The following is a 22,660-nucleotide window of genomic DNA, read 5'->3' as shown; positions in this document are numbered from 1 at the left end:
TCTGTTCCTGCCACTCTGCTCTCAATTTATCAGTTTTTATTTCTTTCCGTGTCTTGCTTTATTGCCTTTCTCTTTCTGGATTACTGTCGAGTAAATCTTCTCTCCATCTGCCCGACACCGCTGTATCCATCCATCACAAACACTGGAGCTGAAACACTAAATTGGGGTCAATGATGCACTATAAACTTCTCTAACCTTACCCCTCCTTCATTCTTACCCTCGATGCGCCTGCACCTCCCCTGTCACGTGTGCACATGCATGTAGGAATTAATGTATGTGTTGAAGATGCAGGGAGGAGCTGACCTTGTCTGACGTTGATGAAACTGACTTGTAATTGATACATTTGTGCTTCATGACAAGTCGTGTTTGTTTTTTGTCCGTGGATGTGTAATAAAGATTTTCTCAGACCCTATTAATATCTTGTTGCTGATATTGGATTCTGCTGGTCTTATGTTGACTTGCACGCTGCGTAGCTTCGTCTGCAATTGGTATCTTTTCATGCATGTCTAATGCCCAGAACATAGTCAGCGCAAAATTACTTCTGCATATTGAAAGTCAAACTGGTCGGCCACGAAGATGATTTACATGCTGACTCTGTATAACATAAGAGGGAAAAGCCAATAACTGCAATGGAGAGTTCCTAATCCATTACCTCCACACGTGTACAAAGCCATATGTAGTCTATAATGTATTGTCCTTCACGTGCAGCCGGTGAAGGTCTATTGCGTAATTGAGTAAAGTGAGCCTGCGGGCGCCATGCGTTCTTCATTGGCATTCACCCCCTGCAGTCCACTGACGTCTGCCACCACAGTGTGTGTGTTGAGTGTGTGATGGAGCGCCGCTGCTGTGCCAGCATATTCCTCAATCCTGTGGCTCTGCCCTGGCCGCCCTTCAGGCCAGATACGGCCCTCCAATCCCTTCATCTCAACCTGCTGATCCTAAACTATCCCGGTCCCGTGCCAAGCGGGCAGGACAGGGCAACGAGTAAGGCGCAGTTTATGACCCCCTTTGTCCTCCAATCGGGCAGAACACTGTTAACGTGATGGATGGAGTGGAAAGACAGACTTACACAATCACCCAGAGGGGATAAAATATGGCCATCCTAGCCTGGGTGCCCTACAGAGAGGAGGATGGAGTTTGGAGGGCAACCAAAGGACCATAGTTGGTGGTTAACCTTTGCCTGACAACTGACTGGCTGGATGCACCTGTTATATCTGACTCAAGCCAGAATGTACTTGAATTATACCATGCTATAGCGGCAAAGAAAAAATCTTTGTTGCACTAAACTTCAAAAATGTCCATTTTCAACTATGCTTTTAGATATATTCTGTCTTTAAGTCCTGTTCACTATAATAAAAGAGGCAGCTTACAGTTGCGGTTGTCTCCATATTTCTATCCAGAACTGATACTGTTTATTAATTGCTGTCAATCAACAGAAAATCATTCAAGCACAATTTCAGTTTCATATTTCAGCTTCTTGAATTACCATTTTGTTTGTGATATATGATGATAAACTAAAAAGGGGATTTAGTTGCAGCCCAATTCCTTCCATCCTTATCTAACACAAAAACACATTTTTCTCCTTCAGATTTGCCCATTTTTTCATTACTTGAAGAATCAAACTGGTGTGAAGGTTAATCAGGAGGCAGCTTATTTCAATCTGCAACTCCTGCAATGTATGAAATAATGCGTACCAACACAATAGTCAAGCTTCAGTTGGCGTTATAGTCGGCCTTTAATTTTGCCGTCTATGCAGATTTTTCTTTTTTTTGCTTTGGGCCACCAAAACGTAATTCACGAGCTTAGGTTTTGTGAGACATTTTTAATTTCAAGATGGAGATAATAACATAGAACCTCTTTTTGCCCTTGCCAACTATAATTAATAGTTTATTGTCTCTGGATGGTAATATCCTGTTACATTGTGTCAATGGTTTGACTGCTGCAGTGAACTGACTCTCCAACCGGCAGGATATGAGAAATGTCCGAGTGAAAGGAGTTTAAAAGATGAAATATGATATGGGAGGGAACAAGAGAAAGAGGCAGGAGAAATGAGACAGCGATGGACACCTGCTTTGTTGCTCGGAGAAGTAATTCTTGTCTGCTGAAGTCAATTTATGGGAATGAATCCGTAACACATCTCCACACTCCAAAGCCACACAGTTATACAAGCTGCTGCATGTTTTATATGTGTTTTCAGACACATGTTTTCTACCCTTTTTTCTCATCACATGTTCTTCCAGCATGTGTGTACATACTTGCATTACAGTCTTCGGAGCCCAGAGAATTGACCAGTGTTGTCATTTATTTTGTGCTTGAGTGTAACTGTGTGTGTGTGTCTGCTTTAGGCTGATAAGAGGATTTGTTGAAGGGTCTTTTTGTTGTTTTAGCAACGTTCTCCTCTCTTTTCCCCCAATAGTTTTGTTCAAGGAAGCTGTGATTTAATTAAGTCTTTATACGGATTTGGGCTTTGGGACATCGCCTGAACCTTACTATAAGAGTCAAGAATGCGTTTTGTACACATCCACAGAGGAGAAGTTGCGCAGTACCACTCAAAGTGTTGGTATGAAAACACTGAGGTAGAAAAAGATGTGAAGTGATATATGCAAATGTCAGCATGGGAGCTGAATCATCTGGTGAAACACACTGAGATTAAATGGCATTTGAGTCTACATTCTGAGAAAAGAAAACTTACTTGATGGGAAAGAAGCGTGTGAGTATATGCATTTGTTATGCAATCTGACTGTTTTTTTCATCCCAGGAGAGATGTTAGACATTTGAGTCTTGATCTGGACACGCAGCACACCTGCTGCCTCTGCTGCTAAACAGAGACTCGGCCTCAAACACCAACACACTTAACACACACATACACACACATCGCCGGTGGGGTTTAGTGCTGGCATCCAAGAAAAATGATATTTGAGAGAAACAAATCAAGGATCAGGAACATTTTGCTCCGCGTGTGTGTTTTTAGAGCCGTTTTGCCAGTGAAAATATATCCGCAAAGTCCGTGGGAGAATTTTGTCGTTCACAGACACATTTTAAAGCGCATGCAGGCCGACACACTAATCATAAAGTGCTAATCCATCCCGTCGGTCACACACATTCACACGCACACACAGACGCTCGGCTAGCAGCAATGTTCCAGGTGTAATTATAGAAAGTTTGCCCCCTGATTCCGACTGGTAAATGGCTTTGACTTGCGTCTCTGCTGGATGTCCGCAGGAGGTTTTTCCACTTGTCCAACTAAGGTTATCTAACTTTAATGAGTTTTCCCCTTCCTGCGGCAAAGTGACGGAGCATGATTGGCTCACCTCAGTGATGGTCTGAGACCCCTGGAGGGTTAATACCTCACCCCCACTCGCGCTGAAGTTCACTGGTGTGTCAGAGCTGCAGGCTTGCCCTCAGGTCAGTCTGAGACCTCTGGAGCTTTCAGGTCGGTTGTTACAGACGCTTCATAAGCTGTGAGAAATGACCTAAGGGGTGGTTGAGAGTTCCCACTGATCTCTGTGCAGGTGTTACGGATATGGTGCACAAGGAATCAGAGGTAATGAACAGCTCCCCCAGGTCGTATTTAAACAGGGAACAGTGAGTCATTAGGAGCATTAATGAGGAAAGTGGAAAATTTTGTCGGCATTGAAAAAGGTGCTGTCTTCCTGCCTTAATTATGAGAGTTAATTTGGGCTTCACACTCATCAAAACCTACAAATATACTTAAGAATATTTAAAGCAGTTCCGAAAGTGTTTGCTGTCTTCTGATTGGTTCTGTTTGTGCCCTTTTCCAGCCATCATGTATGTAATGGGAGCCCTGGGACCTGCAGCTGGCTACCTGCTGGGAGGCGTCCTCATCGGCTTCTACGTCGACCCCAAAACTGTCGTCAACATCGACCAGAATGACCCTCGCTTTGTTGGCAACTGGTAAATATGCATGTGCATCTGTGTGCCTGCTGATTTCCTTATGTGCATCCCTGTGTGACAATAAGTCTTTTCTCAATTGCCTTTAGCCCATCTGTTGTGTCTTCTTCTTCAGGTGGAGTGGCTTTCTCTTGTGTGCCATAGCTATGCTTCTGGTCATCTTCCCCATGTTTGCCTTTCCCAAAAAGCTGCCTCCACGCCACAAAAAGCGGAAGAAGAAAAAGATCGCCTCACCAGGTGACGTGTCCAGCGATGATGAAGTGATGAAGGAAAAGTCCAGTAGCAAAGGCCAAAACGTTTCCTCCTCTATGGGCTTTGGAAAGGACATTAAAGGTGAGAAACCGATAATATCAACTGTTCTGTTCCGCCTCCACGAGGCGTTACTGGTACTTTACATAAAGGAACCGTGAACTATTGATGTACAAACAGCCTGTAATCTAATCAATGACTTGGGTTAGTCATTTTATCCAACAGCGTTAGCTTCATTGAGATCTCCTTTAAAGATATTATTGATTGATGATGGAAGAGTGTGCTTAATGAAGCAGTAAACATTGGCAGCGCTAGTGGACTTGGGTTCTATTAACTTTAGTCAATGAATAGTAAACACGGCAAAAGGTCACATGCTTGCTATCAGCTGGAAGATTTTGTTTTGGCATGGCAACCTTGATTTTAAGTAAAGGACAGTATGTTGCTCAGGCACCTCTGTGCATCGATGTTATGTCTTCTTTGAGGCAGATTTATCAGGAATCTCCCCGGTTTTCCCTGCAAGAGCCCCCCTGGTTAAACTGAGTCCTGCTCTAGTGTTTCCTCTTGTGTCATTTTTTGCTCTCAGACAGACAGTTCTCTTTCTCTCTTTCTCTCTCTCTTAAATGAGCTCTCAAGGGAAGTCAGTCACATTTCCACACACAGGACTAGACTGACTGAGCAGCAGAGCAATACAGCAGCAAACATGTTTGCTCTCATACACTTTATTACAAGCAAGATCACTGTTGTGAATACCGATATGTATTTAGCATAGCTGTACAGTCATAAATTAATCCTGATATATGGGCACAACCAAAGCTGTCAAAACAGGCCATTGTCTTGGAGAGACACATACTGTAACCACGAATGCATCAGCCTGCTCTCCTGCTGTTTTTATTTGTCTCAGCAGGATGTTTTGGGCCGTTGTGCAAACTATGGCCAATTTCGCAGACTCAGGCGCTTCAATGTTTGGAATGTATTTTAGTACTGTACATGTCCTTCTATTGAGGTGTGTGGGTTTGTCTATAGCACAAATTCAGCACTTTCTGTGAAAGATACGCTGCAGTGAAGTGGCTGTTTCCAACAAGCATTTTTTTTTGCCCTTCAGATCACAAGCAAACACTGCAAAATGCTAACACCGAATATTTTCTGTAATGTGCGTCGGAGGGACAAACTTTTGATTATGGAATGTTCCAGACCTTGATCTGCTGCCATGCAAAAGCAACTCCCCTTGAAATGTTCAGAGGTATTGATAAACAACTGCTGACATGTATATCATAACCATGTCTCAGTAAGTGAGTAATTATCTGAGTAAAAATATGGGTTCAGCCAATTTCAGCTGATATTTTATTCCTCAGCAGGACAACAGAATTTTCAAATGCCAAATAACGTTTGAAGCACCGCTGTTCAAACTAAAACTCAACATCCACAAGAACCATTTGAAACCTAATCTGTTAATTATTTTTCCAAAGAACCTACTAATAGTTTAGATTGTAAATATTGAAAGTTGAACAGAAGGCCAATCCAAAGTGAGGATGCACTAATCTGATATGCTCCATCACTTTCAGCTCTAATATAGACCTTCACAAGAGGTGTGGGAATTTGCCATTATTAGATCAATCTGCATTAAATACAGGAGGGATTTGATGTTTAAAAAAAAGTCCATGTTTAAGCGATCAGTTACACCCTCTAGGTTATTACAGGTCACTTCGTAATTGTTAGAAACACATTATTTTACTGTTAATTTACCTAAAATAAGGTATGGGGTTGGCATTTGGTATCAGAAAATACCTTGAGTTTGAAATCAGTATTTGAAGAGAAAACATTTATTTAGGGAGTACAGCAGCACATCTTTGTAAAGACTAAAGTGAAATATGACAGTAAGTGAAAATTGACGATTTTATGTCATTGTTTTCAGAGTTAACTGAATAATCCTTTCAGCACCCAGTAAAATTAGGTACAGCTACTGTGCAAAATCATCAGCCAAAAGCACTAAGCTTTGAATTAAAAATCTGATTGTTTACATGTAAATGATTAGATTGCAACTTCATAAAAACTCAAGATTTTTGGTTGCCTGAGACCATTTTCAGCATTTGCTCTTACATTATATCAGATCCTTGTGATGGTGGTGCGCATGGACGCAGCGGCCCCTTCAGGAGACAGCGAGAGTGAACGTTAAGCGTCTTGCCTATCCCAGACGTTCATTCCATAAAACTTAAATGATCCTGAAGAGACTCTCACTCATCTTGCCTGTACTACTGTGTATGTACAGCAAAATGACAATAAACCTGATTTGATTTGATTTGATCTTCTTCTCTTATAATTAATATGCCATTATGTCCTGTCTCTGCTGACAGAGGATTATTTTGGACAACCACATGGTTGAAACAGTTTGACCACGTCATCAAATACATTTTAACAAATAATGCAAGTGTGGCGACTCTTGCGAGCCACTGGTCTGTCTGATTGAGAGAGCAGCTGCTGTAGATGCCAGCAGGACTTCACCATCTGTCCCCCTCCAGACAAGATTACAGCCTGGCTCCCAGGAATGAAATAATTAGCGTCACTATTCTATTCCTACCTTTGATCTGGGATAACACTGACAGATGCTGCTAACATTTCCCCACCTACAACAAGATCAGATGAATTAGCGCTAAGATGGCTATTCCCAAGTCAAGGCACCGAGTCACCCAGTTGGACCAGCCAGCTTCCTAATAACCTCTCTAATAAAAGGCAATAATAATCCACTTCACATTCTTCCTGCCTTTTCTTTTGTTCCCGCTTTGCTTTGTGGTGTTTGCTTATGAAACACGTGAGCCACAAGAAGCCCTCATGAGAGCCTTATGACTCTAAAACCATAATGTTTGCCTTCGGCAAAGGGTTTAAAACCCCTGGACACACTGGATAAAACTGTAGAAGTCAGATGTGTGTGCTTTTAGATGAGCTGGCCAAGTCTAAGTTTTCTTCCCAGATGTGGCCTATGGCAGACCACTCGCACACATGCAGAGATGGATAAAAAACAAAAGACTGCAGAGACAGAACAAAGACTGAAGTGATTTTTTTTATAATGAGAAATAAAGAACTCTGCCCTTCTTCAACTATTTTTCATTGCGCATATCGTTAAGGTCAACTGCAGACAATACATAGTTATACAGATTGGAATCAGCTCCTAAATTCATTTGAATAAAGAAGCCTTACTGGCACATAAGTGACCTCACTTTAAGTTACTGATAATTTTTTTGATGAAGGGAACTGTCTTGGCCTTTTGGATTTTCTGCTGCACAATAAGAAGAGAAAAGTCTTTGTTTGATTTCTTGTGTTGAGTTGCATTTCTGTTCACACTGAAAAACACAACTGGATATTTCAGTCTAATACTTTTTGACAGAGGTGTTTTGGTCACAGATGTCAGGGGAAAAAAAATCAAACTCTTTTAACAGTGGTTTGCTCCAGCTTAAGATCAGTTTGGAGATACAATCTGTGCAGCACATCCTCGGTCTTCTTCAGGACATTATACGGGAACCAGGCACCCAAACTACATGAGTAATTTAGAAAAGCAGCAGCTTGAATGTGAGGTCCCTGTGGACTGCAGAGATCCTCATTCCGTCAACCTGCTCATGAAATTTTATACCTCAGCCCCGTTGAGATGGAGGAGTTTGTATGCACCATTGACCTTGTACCACTGGAAAGGACATTTAAGGCAAACTTATCTCACACAAGGGACAGACACATGAAATATCAAGAGGTCATTATAAGGAGCAGTACTTGAGACAGGCTGCGTATTTTCCTTTTTCTATGATCAGACGTGCCTGTGCGTTAAACAGGATGCCAGGAGGGGCAGATGATTTGGTGATTCTAAAGTTGGCAAAATCCACATTACCAGCTTGACTAGTTCTTACAAATGAGGTTTATGGGGACTGCGGGTAACACCCAAACCAATGTTCTAACTGCAGCAGTAGAACGAATTAGCCTGGCAGAGCTGCAGGTTTTACATAACAGGGTAAGCTGCCCTCCCCCAAAATCCAAGATTGCGTTCTATCAGGTGAGATTGTGTTTCACGCCCAGCACAGATACACTGTTTGTAGAAATGCATTTCTGACATGTCTGTGATTGGATGGAATTCTCCGATTAATTTGTGGATGTGGGTTAACAGCGTGATAAATGCATTTTTATTTCCTGGGAGCTGTTTACGGCTTCATCGTTTTTTTAAATGTAGGTAATTTAGGTGGAATAAAAGGTTTTTAATGCTATTATTTGTCATCTTGTGGAGGTGTTTTTTCGACAGAAGGGTGGTAATGATTTGGGAGACAACAGTTCAACTGGGAGGCCGATGTTTGAGTTGCTATGACAGGCAGCATCTGCTCTGCAGAAATGCCTGTGAGAAAGAAACTGAATCTCTATTAGGTCCCGTTTGGACAGAGATTCTCTAACTGACGTCAGAGCTTTATCTTTGGGGATCGGTAAAAGCATTTGCTACCACTTTTGTTTGTGGCACTTTTCTCAGTCGGTGCAAAGTAGTCGAGTGCAGCTGAAGCTGAAGCAGCTGAATTCTGCCCAGCAACAGTCATGTACTTACAGTAGGACCACATGACTTTTGAGTGACAGCGTGAGAGGACGCTCTGCATCATGGTGACCAAATCATATGGACACTACCCTCAAGGAGACATAAAGGGCATGTTTGCCCTTGTTGTGATAAACCAGGGATGACGGCATTCAGGCTCGATTTGTAAAGCTTGGTTTGTTTTGCACATGCAGCGCAAATGCACATGATCTACATGTTTGCATTGTGCAGCAAACTTTCTTGTTGCTTGATGGGTTTCTTTAAAGCTTAATAGACCAACTGCAGATGCAGACAGGTAATTAGAAAGGCAGCATGGTTGTTTAGATGTTGCTCATTACTAACCTGAAAGTGTTTTGCACTAAAGTCATCGAGCATCCGTGTGCTCATGTATTGTTTTTTGCTTTTGCAGGCTTGCTTGAAACAAAGATTTACCCAGAATAATGAGATATGGTTGAGTGTATCTTGGAATGTGAGAGTGTTTATTTATGTGAGACTTTTTCCCTGTTATTATTTAAGGTTATTATTACATAAGGTTTGTTTGGGTTACAAATACAGCTTCTTTTTTTTTTGTCTTTTCTTAATCACAGCTTTCCAGTAATTACTCTTCTTCTGATGGTTCCATTGAGTTTAGTTTGTGTGGGAGTGAGTGAGTGAGGAGTGAGAGCCAAATTGAGAGACTGATTGTGTGTTAATTACAGCACAACAATAACGAGGTGCTCCGTCTTGTCTCGTTTCCCTCCCCAGACCTCCCCAAAGCAGCGCTGAGGATCCTCAGCAACATGACCTTCCTGTTTGTCAGCCTGTCCTACACGGCAGAGTGTGCCATTGTCACCGCCTTTATCACCTTCATTCCTAAATTTATTGAGTCACAGTTTGGCATCCCTGCCTCCAATGCCAGCATATATACTGGTAAGTCTCTTTTTTAAAGTATCTCTAACTCTTACTTACGTCTTTTGATATGATATTGACTGTTTCATGCATTTACTGTTAAATGCTTTGCCTCTCTATTGCTGTGTACTATGAAGAGCCATCAAAGTACAGCAAAGCCAGACACCACCACCAAGGATGTGGGAACCTGTGATGAGGGATTCTGAATATTGCTGAAGAAAATAATGGGACTTTTATTAATTGGTTCATCTTTCTAAAATTTGTTATGCTGTTTTGTTTTGTAAAACACCAGAAAATGTTAAGCAAATGTCCAGTATAATTTCCCAGAGGGACAATCTCACACTACTTGAGCTGTCTGACCGACTGTCCGAAACCCAAACAGGACCATAAATGATCATCACATGTTACTCACACAATTAGTCTGTACTGGTTCACATTGTTCACACCTCTCCACGTGCACACAGTGATTCACACTCAAAGGGCAGCGCTATGAGTCATGGAGTCCTGCTGGATTTCATTCAATGATAAGCTTCCATTACATCCCCTGACTGTAACACACAAGTCTCTGCTGATGGCGGGAGCCACATTCATCATAGCGTGGCCACTCGCACACACACACACACACACCACCACACATATGTAGGGTGTACAAAGAACCCTGTCTAATCCTTCAGTCGTGTCTGAGCCAGTGGTGCTAATACACAACTAATCTGCTATCAGGATTATTACAGCAAGAAGTGATTGAAAACTCAATTATGGCTTTGAAGGCAAAAAACTGCCTCCAAGTATTCTGTTGGCTAACATATGGTTGTTTCTAGACACACACAGAGACAGACACACACACACACACAAATATACACAATACCATTGCCTCATCTCATCTGCCTGTTGCCAGGATACAAGGGGTAAGGGCAAACGGGTGGTGCGGTTGCTATGACTACCCAAACGATGCCAAGCTGCTGGGATGTGATGATGGTTGGAGACAAAGAGGAGGAGGAGGAGGAGAGGGCTCTCCTGTTGATAGGAGCACAGTGTTTCCACAGCCAACCAGGTGGACTGACTGAGTGTCACATTCTTCTGATGATTGCGAGCGATTGTTTGAATTTTTTAAGAAGGAAGGAAGTCCACAAGATCAATATTTGATCTGTAAATCATTATTTATTAGATATTTTTTAAATAAATAGTCCTCTTGTGAGATTTGATAGGATTTTAACAACCTGAATTAGGCCTTTCGAACATGCTTTTATTGAATAAAGTACGCAATGATGCCTAACCAATTAAACAGAACATTAATTTTAATAAGACATAAATGCATATATAAGAGATTAAAGTTTCATTTCCCTTATTCCATGAAAATGTAGTCCTCTAAACTCCAGAAAAACATCTTTTCAGAGTTTCCTCTCTTCTTCCCCTGTCATTCCTCGCTTACTTCTCAGTGACCACCGTTCAATTTGAAGGAAGCTGATGGCTAGTTGGGGCTTCATCTGTTCGGCCAGATTATGGTCCACGTGTCCAGCACTGCATTTGATAGATCAAATATGCGTATGATGAGGATACATTTATGGTGCGTGCACATAAAATGGCTTTTCTTATTTCAGGCATTTCAGGCAGTTTATCGCTGTGCGTTTATCACGTGTTCATATCACAGTGACATTTAATCCCTCACCACAAATCTGAATACATGACGCTGAATATGGGTTAGCCCTAAAGAACCCATATTATGCTTTTTGGATTTTTCCCTTTAGTGTGTTACAGTTTTTTTTGTGCATGTAAAGCAGTAGTCACAATGTCTGACAAGTCCAGTGAAGTGTGTATATAAAGATTAACTGAGAGTGACCTAACATTGCATTGGATTGATAGCAGTGTTGCCTCATGAAGACATCAGAATGAAATAACTTTAAATTGCATAAATTACCACCTTGTTGAATCAGTATCATGCCCTGTTAAAGACCTGCCACGGCTACATGATCATTAGATGTCACGACAGAAATAGAACTGTAACATGTCACACACGCCCCCCTCAGCTGCAGTTCCCCCCGTTCTGCTGCTGTGATTTTGGTTTGTTCTTCTTCACGTTCACTTTGGTGGCTTTCCTTATCTCGGCCAATGTTCCTTTAAAAAAAAACAAAAAAAACAAATCCAGTTTCCATTGTTTTTCTTTTATTTTGTCTGTACCCAAGTCTTCGGTCTCTACACAAGATGCAGCTGACAATCATTTGCTGCCGTATGTGTCGTACATAAACACTTACATACACAGACACCTTTATGAGGTCACTACAAAAACCACTCACATTATTGCCAGCATAGCTATCAAATCTGCATAATATATGTGTAAATTGTTCACGTAACCTTTAATTTTACATGATAGTGTTTGTGTGCACTGTATGCTCCGTGGTTGTGATATCTGGATTTACTGTGTACTTGTTTAATCCTGCAGAAAGCACATGGGTTTAGCATAGAAACATGCACTTACAGGATAATATACTACAGCTGTCCGTTACCTAGCTCTCACTGAGTGTGCTCAGTGACACTTTTTCTATCTCTTGCCCTTCTCTCCATCATTCTCTTGATCTGTATATTTCCAGCAAACACACACACATAGAAACAGGGAGAAGCCAGATGACATTTCTGTGTACTTTTATCATTTCTCTGCTAATCCTCTGTCTTGGATGACCCTCCACCCCCGCTGACTGACACCATCTTGCTCGTTACCCGCCTGTGAGTGCCTGTGGTCGGGCTCTAGGGCTGCCATGTGCAGCCACCTCGGGCCTTCACTCCCGCACAATGACACTTTACCACTCGGTCCATCCTTCCAGCGGCCAGCACGGCCTTTCCGCATGTCAGCTTGACGAGCTTTACTAGACTGAGAGCACGTGCCACAGCCTGACATGACTCACTAGTAACACGCAGCATAGCCTGGTCACATTGATACAGCAGAGCCTATTCTGGTCCCGCTCTTTCTTTGAAGTTGTTTATTCATGGTGTAACTGGGAAGTCACATTGAGATTTTCTCAGGCAGCCATGTCTAGCAAATTCAATGATATAAATGCATGACATGCTTACGTGGAATTCATGTTAAAATGCCTGATTAAAATACTGTAGATCCGATGCTTACTGCACTTTGGTTACAGTAATTTATTCACTGTTAAAACATTTTCAAGACGCAATTCAATTATCTGCTCTGTTTCTGTGTTTCTATTTCTGCTTGCAACACGTCAGAAGATTTTCCTCCATCTCACCAGTTTTACTTTTCTCTGGTGTCTCTCACAGGTGTGATCATCGTACCCAGCGCCGGGGTGGGCATCGTGTTGGGGGGCTACATCATCAAGAAGTTGAAGCTCGGTGCAAGAGAGTCAGCCAAGCTGGCCATGATCTGCAGCGGGGTGTCTTTGCTCTGCTTTTCCACGCTCTTCATAGTGGGCTGTGAGAGCATTAATCTAGGAGGCATCAACATACCCTACACCACTGGGTAAGAAAAAAAATACACACACACAAAGTGTTGAGGTTGCTTTATGCTCCAAGTTTTCCCCAGCAGACATCTTTTCAGTATTGTTGTATATGACAGGTCAGGTCCTGTATGAGAAACACAATGTGAATCATTATGTATGAGATACTGGGGAACCGGGAACACATTTATTTCTAAACTGCTCATTTAAATAAGATCTTAGACAGCACATGGAGATGTATCTGAGAGGGGCGTGGGCTTTGGATGCTGTCGCCGTTCCCATCATCCTCATGTGGCGTGCCGTTGTGTCGGAGTGCGAATGATTAATTAGCAACGCTGGCATCTGCTGTCGTGGCTCCAGCGAATCACTTTGCCACCTCTATTTCTGAAGCTGCTGCTCAACACCACATCAGCAGCCAGCTGCAGAGTTAACAAACAGTCATCTGATGTGTCGGCCCTGCGGGCAGAAATGCGGAGCGGACGTTTGTTGGCACACGAGCACATTCACAGAGACTCATGGAGGCACCATCCACGGACTGACCTTGGATGATGCCAAGCATCCTGCAAACTGATTACAAACATATTACACATCTACTGTAATATTATCCCCTCTCATGTAGCTGTCACACAAGTGCCAGAATTCAGAATTTTCAAAGAAACATTGAAATGTTTTGTCTGCAAGCATATGGTCACAATATTATATCTATAAAAGTACTTTGACTTTTGATTATGAAGGCCTCAGCATCAACAGTAATCTACAAAACTGTTAAACCTCTGTGGAATTTACTTTTCACACAACTATCAAAATGATTACTTTCCAGAAACCCAGAGTTCCCTTCAAAGTCCCATAGCTGTCTCATTAATAACTGTAGTCTTTGTTTAAGCCGGTGTTTATAGAGGGGTCAACAAGACCGTGTGAGCCGGTGGGGCTCCTCATTATGAACAGCACTGGTCACTAGTCGCGGGTAGCACCCACATGAGGAATGTTTAGCCGTAGCCTGGCCTTTGTGTCTGTGCTCTTATAGTCTAGACGTGGCTCTCCCCTGCTGACAGGCCGGAGACAAAAAAGGACAGAGCCAGGAGGCATATCCAGTTATGTAATATTCCTAAATATCTGCAAAAATGTTGCATAAGTATGTGTTGGGCTTGCATACTTAATTAAAAGCTACAGAATACACCTCAGTTTCTTTTGTTTCAAGATCAATATTCTTGATAAACCCTCCCAACGTTCATAGAGTTGCTTTTCACTTTTTCAGTGTGCAGTGCTCGAGCAGATTAAACCACTCGGTCTCTTGGCTCTGTGTTTGGGTTTTTTTGCAGTGCAGCCTGCACACAGGGACACAACATCTGGAGGGTTCAGCGAAGGCCGGGGTTTAGTCTGGAAAAGGACATGTGCAATCAGTGCAGCAAGCCTGTGAATCCAGCAGGGCTGATGCCTTTTTACGTTTTTGCCAACACACACACACACGCACACACACACACACACACACACACACACACACAGACACACACACACACGCACACAGACACACAGCGTCTGGAATGTGACACTGTTATGTCAGGACAAGCCCAAATGTGCCTCCTCAGTGACAGCTAATATAAAAATGAGGATGAGTATCAGTTTATGGTTCTGTGAAAAATGATGGTCCATTGATTTAAGAGGTAGCAGAAAGTTAGATTCTTTGAAAAACATGTAATTAACAAAAAACCGGCAATGTATGACAGTATGACAAGAGTAATCGCCTTAAACACATTATTAGATTAGAATCCTCCGGTTATAAAAAGGTCACTGCTTTTTTTCTGCTTGTGTGTTTGTCAGCGTCAAACCCGACTGCTGTGTTGTTAGGGCCTGTCCCCGTCTGTTCCGCAGGGCTCAGAGCGAAGCTTCCCAGAGAAAACCCAGGACTCGCTTCACTGCTCCTGGTTTAGACGGAGCCAAAGTCCTGTCTAGCTTAGAGCAACTGTTCCCACACTGCCTAAAGAGCCAGTGGAGGTGTCGCTTCCTCAGCCCCTCGCCCCTGTCCTCTTATCATCTCGCATCGCACAAGCTGGTGGAAGTCTACGGTGAAGCTAATTAAAGGGATTACATGCGGCAGATTAATAATGAGACAGTGGGACAACTGTAAACATTGTCAGGAAGATTGGCAGCCTGCTCAGCTTCTATACTACATTTTCCTTCATATGAAACGCTTTCTGTTTTACGGATAAATTGTATTACAGCTCAACAAAGAAACTATATTTGCTTTGCTAATAATATGCAACGTCTTATCAATTTTTTAATTGCCGTTTTCTTTTAGAGTGTGCTGCCATGTGGGGCAGAAGAGTGTTATTCTCTTAGCAGCAGGAGGCATTGAGTTTCAAGGGAAATGTGGTCTAAAATGCAGCATACAACACTATTAAATTTGTTTTAAATTTTGCTGGAGCTAAATGATGTGCTGTTGCTCCAGCCGGTCCCCACCTCAATAATTACAGGTTCAAGAAATTGTTCAACAAGTCTTCTGGCTTCTAAAGAACAGGAACGCCTCGTACGTGCATTTTGACATTATCTGAAATGTTTTGAGAATTGTTATCAGACTGAAAAACAAGTGTTACAAGTGAGTCAGCCCAGTGAAAAAGAAAACAACATAATTGGAAGAAGTGGCATGTATAAACAAGTGTGTCGTCCCAGACTTGAAATTTCAGTTCTGCCATATTGTGGTTTAGTGAATGTTTATCCTTGTGCGTCTCTCTGCAGGCCGACCCTGACAATGACCCACAGGAACCTGACAGGCAGTTGCAACGTGAACTGTGGCTGCAGGATCCATGAGTACGCTCCGGTCTGCGGCTCAGATGGCATCACCTACTTCAACCCCTGTCTGGCTGGATGCAGCACTGTGGGCAACGACAGCACCGGGGTGAGTGCACACGAAGGCGCCGACAAGGCGGAAAAAAAAAATTGCATACATTTATAGCTCCTTTTGTTTTCTCGTTAAATAAATACTGGCTATAAACATGAAGTAGAATAATAGATGGAAAGATAAAAAAAAAAAATCTAAGAACTTTGACACACAAATCATAATGCATACACAAAGGCCTGTTCTCTGTACATTCTCCTCCCATATCTCTGGAATTACAGGAAGCGACTCCACAACAATGCCAGACAGGAAATCATAACACCGCAAGGAAGGGAAATGTTTAGATTCTTTGTTGAGATCACTGATTGCACCACATAGCCGGTGCCACCCAGTCTGTGTGTGACATTATTTTTATTAGCCTTCAGAGGAATTACATTCAGCTTAATAATCTTAGAATTTACTCGTGCTGTTTCTGACTACAGATCAGGAACTACACAGACTGTGCCTGCGTGCAGAGCAGACAGGTCATCACTCCGTCCTCCGGCGGCCAGGTCAACCAGCTCCAGTTGGTCATTGTCAAAACGTACCTGAATGAGAACGGCTACGCTATGTCGGGGAAGTGTGACCGCACCTGCAACACGCTCATCCCTTTCCTCATCTTCCTCTTCATCGTCACGCTCATCACCGCCTGTGCCCAGCCCTCCGCCATCATCGTCACACTCAGGTAAGAGTCTGCCAATCACACTTTTAATCTTTCCCAGCTCTCTTTCTCATCTTTTTTTTTTTTTTTATATGACTTCAGTTTAGCAAATTCGTCTTATACGCTGTTTCTCTTCACTCAGGTCTGTTGATGAACAAGAGAGGCCTTTTGCTCTTGGGATGCAGTTTGTCTTACTCCGAACTCTTGGTAAGTTCATGACCATTTGCACTACACATTAAAATCACCCTCTCTTCTTTTGAATTCTCCTATTACCATTTGTTCATTGAATCTACTTTGGTCATAAAGAATAGATGTTAAAGCTTTTCGGAAAGCACAAAGGGTGTAATTGAGTGAAAGTAATGTATTTTCAATTAGTTAGTCAGTAAACGGCTTCCTGAGCAGTTTAAGGATTAAAAAAAAAAAAAAAAAGCAGCTTTGTATGATGCTGTTTGTCTGGGTCTATAATCCACTTTTCCCAAACTGTTGTTTTCTCCAACTTTCAATCTCTCACTCATCCTTGCTAACACGCTGCGATTTTAGAATGAGCAGGAATGCGGCACTGTAGTTGACCTCTGTGAACTTTTGTGTAGATGGGTGCAGAAACCCCCTGAGGGAGAGTAAGCGCTGCCTTAACATGCCTCTGATCAGCTTGGTATGCCATAAAACTGTCACATCGCTGCTCAGAAACCATTACAAGAAGGGTGCATGCGTGGCCAAAGGATGTCCGTGTATTTGTGTAGTTAACAGGATGTAAGAATATGAACCTTTTGAATTCCATTTTGTGAACATTTCCTATCTGTCACCCTGTACTTCAGCTCTGCAGTGAATATTAAATTGATGAATTTACTGAAGTTGTGCTCATGTGGACACTACCAGAGTTAACTGTGGTGTTGTATTGGATTATTTATTCTGAAAGGTGTTTCTAATTTATTGTCTATTTTTACCAGTGTGCATACAATCAGGCCTGTTTCATGACAAATAGGGCCACCAAGTGGTAGAAAAGAGGAACTGCAGCACATCAAAGTTCCACATATAATCTATAACATATATTTATTATACTTTTGGAGCAGCAGAATGCAATACCTTCTACTAATAGGAGAGACTGGAATGTGTGCATTAGTAAACATAATGAAAAATAAAACTGCACTGTGTCCTTTACAAACAGCATTTAGAGATTTCTTTTGTGCACTGTTTTGGCAGAGAAATTGTGTAATTCAACTGCACAACCAAAAATCAATAATTTTTTAGTCAAGAGAATATTTATGACGAAATAAGTAATTGAGTGTTTAAAGAAAGCATCCTTCTCATTCAAGCAAATGAATCTGTATCATTAGGACTGTGAGATTGTTTTTTGATTAGGTTCGATCGAGTAAGTGGAAACATAAGCACACTGTCACACAAATATCACGACTCTGACTCATTCATGGAAATATGAAGTGCCTTTTTTTTTCTTCAATTAAACTTCACACACTTCAAATTGTGTAAAAATGCCAAAACACAAACAGAAATAACCCAAACTATTCCATATTAAAAATGAAATAAAATCTTTACTTACAGTAAATATTTCACAGAAAAAAGATTTTTAGAATCCTAAGTTTCACCTTTTTCCAGTCTTAACACGCGATGTGATGTGTGATCAAACAGTTCTAAGACTGTATCTATAAAATGCAAAAACTGTTCATGATTTAAATCACCCCCTTCAAAGTCATCTTCTAGTGCAAAGACACACTGCTCCCAGTGCTCCTGATATGTTTTGACTGCTCCTTTTAAGCCCCTTTCTGTTATCGATCTGCAACGTGTGTCTTTTCCACACTATCAAACAGTGAATTCATTGCGTTGTCATGATGACATACACAACAGCTTAGTGTGCTTGTGCCCAGTCTTCTCCCTCAGATACCTCAGGATGTTATCGTAGAACTCAGCGCTGACATTCTGGTCGTGGGGTTGAATTCACGTTAAACAAACCAACAAGCACCTTCATCTTCTAGACTGCAGGCTCTTCCACTAAAGACTGATGTTTGCTTTCTGGGCTGTAGCCGTAGACAGCTACATGAAGTTTGGTTCAGTTTGACCCAGAACTTGATGTTTACTTTGTGCATGATTTTGAGGTGAAATAGTCGGAACAAGAGTTCCGGGGAGCAGTGTGTTGACACACAAATTTAAAATCAGTAATGGTTTTTTCTTTTTCTAAACACAGTGTCATAACTTTTGTAATTGCACCTTGTATTCTTAAAACCAGGTGAATGTTCGTAAGCTGCATGAAACTAAGGCAGTTCTGAGGTCTAATTCCAACTCCTCTCTTCCTCTCCAGCCTACATCCCCACGCCCATCTACTTCGGCGCTGTCATTGACACCACCTGCATGCTCTGGCAGCAGGACTGCGGCGTGCACGGCTCCTGCTGGGAGTACGACGTCACCTCGTTCCGCTTCGTCTACTTCGGCCTGGCCGCCAGCCTCAAGTTCGTTGGGTTCATCTTCATCTTCCTCACCTGGTACTCAATCAAGCACAAGGAGGCGCGAGCCGAGCGCTGGCGCCAGCACCTGCCTCCGCTGGGCACCGTCAGCGAGCTCATATGCCACGCTGGGGGCCACAAAAGCCACGCCCGCACCCGCTCCTGCCCCGTGTTTATCCCGCCTCGGCCCGACCCGCCGGCCGCCCTGCTGCTCAACCGTGGCCACAGCAGCCTCAGTTGCCCGGGCAACGCCCTCAAAGCAATAACTCCCCCCATCCTGTTGCCACATCACCACAGAGGCTCTGCCCATGTCTGAGAGCACGCCAGCCTCCCTCTGGGGTTTATTGTGACATGTGCCTTCCTGTTTGTGTGTCTGCACAACACAGTGTCTGCTTTACACCAATCAGGCACAAGGCGGGGCTCCTAACCAGCTGTCAGACCGACAGGCAGAGACACAAGTACGCCCACCATACTTAAAGGGCTGCTCGTTGTTTATGATACCAGGAGATCAAAAGATGTTGTTTTACTCAGAGCATATCATCAGCTGCAGCCACACACAGCATCCACACAGAAGGTCAAACCTCCACGTCAAGGTTTGGATGATGTAAAGACATCACATGGTGCTACTGTTAAAGGGCAGGGCATTATAATCTCTGTACAGACAGATGATCATCATCAACATGGCGTCTAAAGCACAACAGACAAACCTGTACTATGCAAGATCCTATGTACAGCTCCTCCCTTCTCAGTACTGTACAGCTCCCTCTGTAATCCATATCTGTACCTCTTTCTTCTTCTCTGCTCAATTCACACATACCACCACGTTGTTGTCGGCTCTGTCATGGTCCCATTTCCCCTTACAGATTGAGCAAATCAGCTGATTCTCATATATTTAAGCCATTCCACCTGTTCTCTCGTCTGGTTACTTCGTGTTGTCTGTATCCTCAGAAATGACAAGGATTTTTTTTTTTTTTTTTTTTTAATCCTCTCACCTCTTTTCCTATTTGTTTTTCTTAACAGTGCCTCTCAGGCTGCCTCGGCCAGTCAAGTATACAAAGCTAGCTACCAGGGTAAATGCTAGCTGCTGAAAAGCCAGTCACTGTTCTCTCAGTTGATTGACAGTATTCCACTTTGTTGCCCTCCGCTTTTGTGATTGGAAACAGCCGTCACAGATCTCGAGCCACAGTTTCTCGCCTCTGCAAGTAACCATGTAGCTTAAAGCCGACAAGCACCAATGGTACAGTGTAAAATGACTTTTGTGGCAAGTCATGTCAGTGAGCAACAAATCTATATTTCATTACACGTTACATGATATTATTATTAAAGTGTTAATAATTAGCCAAGTGGCAGGTAGGAGAGAGGAATTTAAGAATGGTATCTCATCTCTGACCTTGTGCTGAAGCTACTGTTTGTCCTAAAGATGTGAAAGTAGGTTTATTAAAAAAAAATAAATGCGGCAAAACTGCTCTTTTCTTCAAGCCCTTTATGAAAGCAACTTCTTCAAAGTAAAATGATTCGTATCTAATCTATTGCAAACAGATGCATCATTTTGGCTTTGTATTTTAATGGCTTCTCCATTCTAACGGTCATCAGATGTACATAGTAGTTATTTAGCAGTCTAGACTTTTAAAGAAGTAGTGCAGCAAGCATGAGCCCTTTTTATCAGCAGGAGTTGATTATTCAGTTTCTGGGGCGTTTGGGGGCCATCTAGTGGACGCAGAGATGATTGTGTGAAGGCCAGTGAATGTTTGTCAGACCTACTGTACAAGGAAAAGTCTTGGTTTAAAAGGTTAATTATTAAACTTAGTCACTGCTCTGAGTTTAGCACTCCAGTTTCCCAAAGATCGAGAAATTATCTGCTGTCTTGGATATTTATTCTGCAGGCAATGTGACTAAGTCCAGTGTTGAAATGATGTCTACTGGTGCGGCGGTGAAGCCACAGAACATTCATCAGAGGCATATTGAAAGTGCTTGCATGAGCCTTAACTGTTAACAGATGCCACGTCCTAACAGAACCGTCTCGTTTCCTTTAACGCTGGGCTCACATTGTAATCTTATGGTTTTGCTTTCCTTCGAAAAGGAGAGGTAATGTCTGTAAAGAACAAGGAGAGGCGATAACGAGGCCTTTTTTTTGTGTTACAAAACGCATCGTTCTGATATTAGATATATCAAGTGCAAACAAAAGGTCAAATCTGTGACATGTTTTTGAAAACCAAAATTTTAGGACTTTTTTTTTTGAGGGGGGGAGGGATAAAAGATAAGTCTAATAAAGTTATTGTATTTTATATTCTGATAGTATGAATTCATTTTAGTTATTCATAGTTTGCAAAGTAATGGAGAATCTAATGCAGTGGATAAATTTCAGAAGTTAACATTTTTGGCCAAGATTCACGGTGTTCTGCCTGGTAAAGGTTTCTCACGTGGTAAACGGCAGTGACTAATTTTAGTATTATTGTGACTTAGTACCTCAAATTACATATTCATAAGTGATCATCGTGTAAATATTGACAAAGCAAATGAAGCGTATTATAGAGCTCACACATAGTTAGAAGCATATTTATGAACTAACCCATGACATTGTAGTTAAAAGGAAAAAAAAATAAGACTTAAAGCTACAAAAAAAAAACACAAAAAAAACAACAGATTTGTCTCGCGGTGCCTGAACAGTATTATTCGCAAGGGGAGGGTTGAGTTCATCTTGTGTCATTGGAGGGAGGAAGGGAGGGATGTGGGTTATTGAAATGTGTTTTTTTCCCCTTCCTGTATATGGAATACACAGTTAAATGAAATGCATAAGTTATGCTACCCACAATGCCCTTCTCTCCCTCTGTAATGATTCTCTATTCTTCTTCTTCTACTGCGCCATATGCATCATGCTTGCTAAAAAGGAATACCAATGCAGGATTATTGATCAGGCTTAATGCAAATGTGACTAGAAAAGCTTAACATAAATGTCATCTTATATTTTTTTCCAGTCACTTAATGTGATAACCGCTTTAAAAAAAAAAGAAGCTGTGTTCGGATCATAAAAATGAGCGCAAAAATACTTTATGAACATGTTTAAGTAAAAATGTAGATACAGAAGAAAATTCCTCTTCTGTGACCTTTAGACAAAATTGGTCTTCAGTACATGAAACCATCTCCCTCCGTCAATGAGGCAAATAAACCAAACAGTGCACTCTTTGCAGGGAAGTGTAGAGAATCATCATCCAGTAGCGCCACACACACACACACTATTAGACGCAGTTAAATGCAGTGATGTCTGACTGTATTGTACTGTACACCTACTACTTTAAATCCAGTGTCCTGCTGTTCAAATGTCTGGACTACTACTGGCACAGGCGACTTCATGTTGACTGTACAAACCTTGCTTTAACACATTTCCTTTCTTCAGTATTTGAACTGAAAGTGAATTTCCTGAACAGAACAGAAGCTGTATTCTGAAAAGTCGAGCTCTTATCGCTTTGTGTTCCCTCAGGAGCAGAGGTCTAATTGATGTTTGTGAACACTTGGTTTACAAATGCCTTGAATACTTGATATTTGTCATTAAAAATAAAAAAATAAAAAAATCCACCTGTTTGAATTATTAGGGTCCGAGCACTCCAGTGCAAGGACCCTATTGTAACC

General features: G+C 42.0%; 1 protein-coding gene across 1 annotated transcript in view; it reads left to right on the top strand.

Moving 5' to 3' along the window:
- slco5a1 (solute carrier organic anion transporter family member 5A1) overlaps positions 1-22,604 on the top strand; it is a 38,848-nt gene extending 16,244 nt beyond the window's left edge. Inside the window, exons 3-10 of the mRNA XM_008292609.1 lie at positions 3,783-3,915; positions 4,028-4,245; positions 9,458-9,622; positions 12,872-13,070; positions 15,781-15,940; positions 16,363-16,604; positions 16,723-16,787; positions 18,892-22,604. Coding sequence (XP_008290831.1) covers positions 3,783-3,915; positions 4,028-4,245; positions 9,458-9,622; positions 12,872-13,070; positions 15,781-15,940; positions 16,363-16,604; positions 16,723-16,787; positions 18,892-19,349 — 1,640 coding nt within the window. The 3' untranslated portion in view covers positions 19,350-22,604. The remainder of the gene's footprint in view (positions 1-3,782; positions 3,916-4,027; positions 4,246-9,457; positions 9,623-12,871; positions 13,071-15,780; positions 15,941-16,362; positions 16,605-16,722; positions 16,788-18,891) is intronic.
- Positions 22,605-22,660: the final 56 nt, after the last annotated feature.

The sequence above is a fragment of the Stegastes partitus genome, unplaced genomic scaffold, assembly GCF_000690725.1.
Source record: "Stegastes partitus isolate 25-593 unplaced genomic scaffold, Stegastes_partitus-1.0.2 Scaffold821, whole genome shotgun sequence".
Taxonomy (NCBI): Eukaryota; Metazoa; Chordata; class Actinopteri; family Pomacentridae; genus Stegastes; species Stegastes partitus.
This window is presented reverse-complemented; position numbering and strand designations above follow the sequence as displayed.